Genomic DNA, 6,000 nt, shown 5'->3' with positions numbered 1-6,000 from the left:
GCAAGCACTGCCTCTGCTTCCAGTTTACGTCTAGGGGGTTTGTAGACGTTGTATATGAGGAGCTCAAAATTAGCCATATTCACTGTAACTGCTAATACCTCTACTCCATCCCCACATGAAACTGGGTCTATTTTCTTGCTGGGTATGGTGTTTCTGACTAGGGTCATTAATCCTCGTAGTCTCCCCTGCTCATACGGTAGAACATAGTGCTGATATCCAGCTAATCTGAAGGATTTCGTGGCCGGGAAAAGTTTCTTCCAAAACGATTAAATCTGCTTTCGTGCTGATTGCAGCCTCCTGAAGTGTATGTTTTTTATTTCCAAGACCTTGTATGTTCCACTGCAGAATTCGTAATGGCCAGACGACGGGTTCGGTTGGTGTTGCTTGTTCTACTAGAACTCCTCCCCGGAATCGACCTCTATATTCTCCGCCTCGCAAGTCGTGTCGCTGCAAATCGGACCGCATTGATAGTTCGAGGTCATCCCCGACGTTGTTGGAATCTGTGCATAACTGTGGTCCATCGCTATGTTGTTGGAAGTGCAGCAGGTCGGACTGCATTGATTGTCCGTGGTCAACCCCGGCATTGTCGGAATCTGTGCAGAACTGTGGTCCATCACTTTGTTGTTGGTATTGCTGCAAGTCGGACTGCATTGATTGCTCGCGGCCGTTTCTTGTGTTGGCGGAACCTGCGCATCTCTGCAGTTCAATACGTCTTTGTTGGCGTTGCTGCAGATCAGACTGCATTGGCTGTTGTTGTCTGTCTCCTGTGTTGGAAGATTCTGTTGACCGTGGGTGGTCACAGCGTCTTGCAGTTGCGTTTGTGAATGTCGATGTTCCGGTGTCGTGACTAGCCGACTGTTGACGGTAGTCAGTATGTCCAAGTTGCGTTGTTTGTCCTCTTGTGCTCCATCCTGTCGGAGACTGTCTATTTCTCGTGTAACTGTGGTCTGCTGCACGATCTTGTCCATTATCACACAAGTGATGTCTTGAGTCTGTTGTTGTGAGGCGTTCTGCGTCATCTGTAGGCAATTGATAATGGTCTCTGCCATGATCTTCACGATGGTTTTCAGCTGGACCTCGGTAAAACTGTATAGCTGGTGAGTAGATTCCGAAAGTAAGTGTTTTCTGCTCTTTTGCATTTGCTGGACTTCTGCAACACTTTCGTGTAATGTCTGATTCGGAAGTGACAGATTCGGGAAATTTTGCTCCGTGAGAGCGGGTGGCTGTTGTGGCTGTGCACGAGTGTTCCAGACGGTGGTGTTGGGGAATGTATCGCTGGGCAGTGTGTTGATCCTGGCCTGAGCTGTCTGCACTTTTTGTTTCCGTGCAGAGCAGGTTGTGCTCCAGGCATGATGTTTGCCTCCACAATTTGGACATTTGGCTGTTGTGATCTGGTTTGCCTTGTGCTTGGCAATACAGTCTTTGGTGGGATGTCTCAGGCTGCACACTCTGCACCTCTCCTGTCCTGTGCAGCGTGACTGATGGTGGCCGTATTTCTGACACCTGAAGCAGCGTAGGGGTTCCGGGACGTATGGCCTCTGTCGGTATGTCCCCCAATTTCCAAGACCGAAAGTTTCCGGCACATGTCCCATGACGGTCACCAGAACCTGACGCGTCGCTGCCTTGTCTATTTTTGTGTGGCAACGTTCCGCACTCAGGACTTGCTTGTGTTCTAGCACTGGATCCAGGGGAAAGTCGATTGGGTATCCCAAAAGCACGACTCGTGTGCGTCGTTCTGAAGGGTCCAGCTTTACCAAGCACACAGGTTTCCCCTGCAGGACTCTTACCTTCTCTAAGTAATGTGCAGTCTGTTGGTCTTGAGGTGTCAGTATTATTTCTCCCTTCAGGTTGACTGTAATGGAAAGTTTGAGCTCCGGTTGTTCTTTTTCCATCGCCGTTACTACTCCATATGCTGTAGGAAAGTGGTCGGTCTGCATTATCTTGAATTTCGGAAGAAGTGCAGAGGCTGGCGATGTCTGGCGTGAGACTGGTGGTGTCCTCCCCTGTCCCATACTGCTGTCCTGCGGCTGGGCTGTGGAGAGAGGAACAATGGCCGACATTGGCTGGCGTGAAACCGGTGGTGTCCTCTCCTGACTCATACTGCCGTCCCGCGGCAGCGTTGCGGACAGAGAAGCATTGACTGACACTGGCTGGTGTGTGACTGACGCTGTCCTCTCTAGGTCCATTACGTCCGCTGACTTGCTGGTAGAAGCAAGTGGTAAAGCCTCGATAGCAGTTTTCTTTGGGGCCTGCTGCACATCGGTCCACCGTCCTTCCTCGTCCGAAAGCTGCTTCCATTCCCTCTTGCGCTGAGCCTTCCCCATGGCTCTCTTCACGTAGTGAGAACCGACTCGCACTATCAACTGGCTGGTCAATAGTAGCCATAAGATACAGCTTACACCATCTGTTGACATCAAATTACACTTATAACAAATTACCCCACAAAATACAACTAACACCATCTGTTGCTTTTCCAACGCACTATAAATAGCCAAACAGCAACCCATAAGGTGGGTTGTTGTGCTCGGGTAGGAAGTTCCAAGCTCCGCCCACAAAAGGGTATGGGGTGCATAATAAAAAAAATGATGGCATATCATTGGTAGAAACTCTTTGTTGACATTCACACAACAGCCATCAATCACAGGAAGGGATCAGCTAAAGGCTCCATCCACTTAATAAATCATAGTTATTCAGCACACCATCGATGCTTATGACATTCTGCTTCAACTTTAATCTACCTAAAAAGTGAAATGTTAAGTATTTAAAAGTATTAATATAGTGATAATTAAATACTGCAGGATGTAACGAGTGTTACAGAAACATGGGCTGGCTACCTAACTTGTGACGTCATCAGTGGGAGTTGCCTCTCACAAATACACTGCTCTGCCCTCTTATTCGAGTAAATTATTCAGTTAGATGGAGATTTCTGTCAGGTGCAAAACAGAAATTGTTGTTCTTTTTCACAACAACCTTGTTATGCAGGCGATGAGTCACAATAACGTGGCTGAAGTATGTTGACCAGACCACACACTAGAAATTGAAGGGACGACGACGTTTCGGTCCGTCCTGGACCATTCTCAAGTCGATCGACTTGAGAATGGTCCAGGACGGACCGAAACGTCGTCGTCCCTTCAATTTCTAGTGTGTGGTCTGGTCAACCTTGTTATTGTGCACAGGGACCTATTTCTTAGTTTAAATTTTATTCATAAGAGTGTTGGTATTCCCCGCAACAGCCAATCACAGGAAGGTATTTCTGGAAGCTCGGCCTCCTTATGGACTCAGCACATCGCTCTAGCTCATGGCTCGCTGTTTCATCTCTTGTATATACAAACTATGACTTTTTTCGATTACTGTTATAATTAATAATATGAGATATAAAAGTTTTTACACAAAATGGCTAAATTCTGCCATTAAATGGACTTTTTTTTGTATGCATACAAACATACACCAATTTACTACCATTCATCCATTATTAATTTCAAATGTAATGTATACTGTCTAGTTTTTACCCTCTCGCCGTTACTTGGTGCAATATTTGAAAGTTGTCTATTTATTTATCGATCTATCTATTATCTTGTATTTATATTTACAAGTTTCTGTGCTTGGAAGAAAACTCTGCATTGAATTGGGACTAATTTATTAAATAATATTATTTAGTATTAATTAGTATATACAATTATTATTAAATACAATTATTTATAGCTTAGTTACTTTCATGTAACTCACAATCGTACATTCTTAACTTTAATAGCCCAAATTAGCACATCTTGCTTTTAAATTAGTCCAAAAAGTAGCAAGTAGCGAAATTTAAAAATTGGGAGCGCAGGGCTCTCAAAAGTAGCCCAATTCGCTATTTGTAGCCCAATCTGGCACCACTGTAATCGGACCACACCTAATAGGTTGGAAGGAGTATTAACTGTTATTAGGGAAGAGTATGAGTTGTCATTACTGGATTAAGTAGATTTAATAAACCCATCTAATTAAGTTAATGAGAGTCTGGAGTGAGTATATTATTGTTATTGTGAGTATATATTATTGTCATATATCACAAGATATATGACAAGTAGCTAGTAATATACTAGCTACAAACGTATAACTAAATTTTGATCTACACTGTGTAATCTTTCATATAGAATAGAGTATATGTGCTGTGCTTATATATACCCTTCACAGCACATTGCTGTTAATACCTAAGCTTGTTAGTAAAAAAAAAATTGCACAACAGTCGCAAATCTTTTACAGTACATATTCAACATTATATTTCAGGACAGGATTGTTCTGCCTTAAAAAACTGAATATATATATGTATGGATATAGATAGAATACCCATGCACTACAATATTTGTATAATTATATTTATTTTCCAAAGCACATATATTAATAAAGTGTTTAGGCAGTGAGAGCGGCAGACGACACTTGTTGACAAGTAGTGTTGTTGTTGTGAGGCGGCCACGTGACCCTCGTCGCCATGCTCTCCAGCAAGAAAACTGTAGAGCTCTCCCTCAGGCACCTCAAGGACCCTAATTTTGGCAAGATCCCTCAAACTCAGAATGAGGTATTAATGTACAGAGCTTTGAAGTGGTTATATTACAGCTGGCAATACTTCTGTTAACTTCTAAAGCACTTTAATTTTCAATGTTTTCTCAGTGACTTTTTTTTATGCTTGAATAATTTATTTATTTATATAAACCCTCAAATTAATGTCAATTCGGAATGCATATCTCACTCATTGTTGTTAAATACTTTTAGTTTAATTACTTTTTATGATTTACAAATAATTACAAATTCTCAAAGTGTGCTCCAACTTGGATCACAAAGTTGTAAGTCTTGGCAGGTATGCTGTCTGTTAGTGGTCTTGCAAGAATATAAGATTCATGTTTTGAATATATACATAAAATAGACAGAACTTAAGATGGGTACAGTTACATCATCCCGAGGCATATTTTGCACATTACTTGGTTAGGTTAGGTATGAGTTTAAATGTCTTGCCAAATCATATACTGTATACAGTATATGTATGGACTAGACAGATATAGATAACTTCATTTATGAGATAGGTTGGAAATATATTTTTTAAAATTTGGTACCAAACTGAACCTAACATATACACTAGCTCTGGATAATGGCACAATATGTAGGATTGTTTAGAGCTTTTAAAATTAGGAAACAATCTATTTACAATATGGCTGTGTACAGTATGACCATATCTGGTTCTGTGGTTTACCTGTGGTCAATTTAGAGAGTTTTAATAGTTGGGCTGCCTCATCTTAGAGCCAGGCTTTCTTGGTGTTTGTGGTTGAATTCTTGTTAGAATCTGACCAGATTGTCAATTGGGTTAACCCATGTGTTGCGTTTCGACAATGGTCACCCAAGTTAAAATTGGTGAATGCCCCAAGAATAATGTTGAAAACAACTTGATACCTGGTTGATACCTGGTTGATGGAGTTCTGGGAGTTCTTCTACTCCCCAAGCCCGGCCCGAGGCCAGACTTGACTTGTGAGAGTTTGGTCCACCAGACTGTTGCTTGGAGCGGCCCGCAGGCCCACATACCCACCACAGCCCAGTTGGTCCGGCACTCCTTGAAGGAAACAATCTAGTTTCCTCTTGAAGATGTCCACGGTTGTTCCTGCAATATTTCTGATGCTCGCTGGTAGGACGTTGAACAACCGTGGACCTCTGATGTTCATACAGTGTTCTCTGATTGTGCCCATGGCACCTCTGCTCTTCACTGGTTCTATTCTGCATTTTCTTCCATGTCATTCACTCCAGTACGTAGTTATTTTACTGTGCAGATTTGGGACCTGTCCCTCTAGTATTTTCTATGTGTATATTATTTGGTATCTCTCTCGTCTCCTTTCTAGTGGAGCGCTTTGGAGCGCTTTGAGACGATCCCAATAATTTAGGTGCTTTATCTCGTCTATGCGTGCCGTATATATTCTCTATTCCCTCTATTTCAGCAATCTCTCCTGCTCTGAAGGGGGGAAGTGAGTACTGAGCAGT

The 6,000-nt window shown here is 42.6% G+C and overlaps 1 protein-coding gene across 2 annotated transcripts in view; it reads left to right on the top strand.

Moving 5' to 3' along the window:
* Positions 1–4,403: 4,403 nt before the first annotated feature.
* Polr1B (RNA polymerase I subunit Rpl135) overlaps positions 4,404–6,000 on the top strand; it is a 33,765-nt gene continuing 32,168 nt past the window's right edge. For both annotated transcript variants that reach the window (XM_045755574.2, XM_045755572.2), the window contains exon 1: positions 4,404–4,555. In XM_045755574.2, coding sequence (XP_045611530.1) covers positions 4,469–4,555 — 87 coding nt within the window. In that variant the 5' untranslated portion in view covers positions 4,404–4,468. The remainder of the gene's footprint in view (positions 4,556–6,000) is intronic.

This window comes from Procambarus clarkii, chromosome 62 (genome assembly GCF_040958095.1).
Source record: "Procambarus clarkii isolate CNS0578487 chromosome 62, FALCON_Pclarkii_2.0, whole genome shotgun sequence".
NCBI lineage: Eukaryota > Metazoa > Arthropoda > Malacostraca > Decapoda > Cambaridae > Procambarus > Procambarus clarkii.
The sequence above is the reverse complement of the archived record's forward strand: the minus strand, read 5'-3'. Positions and strand labels throughout refer to the sequence as shown.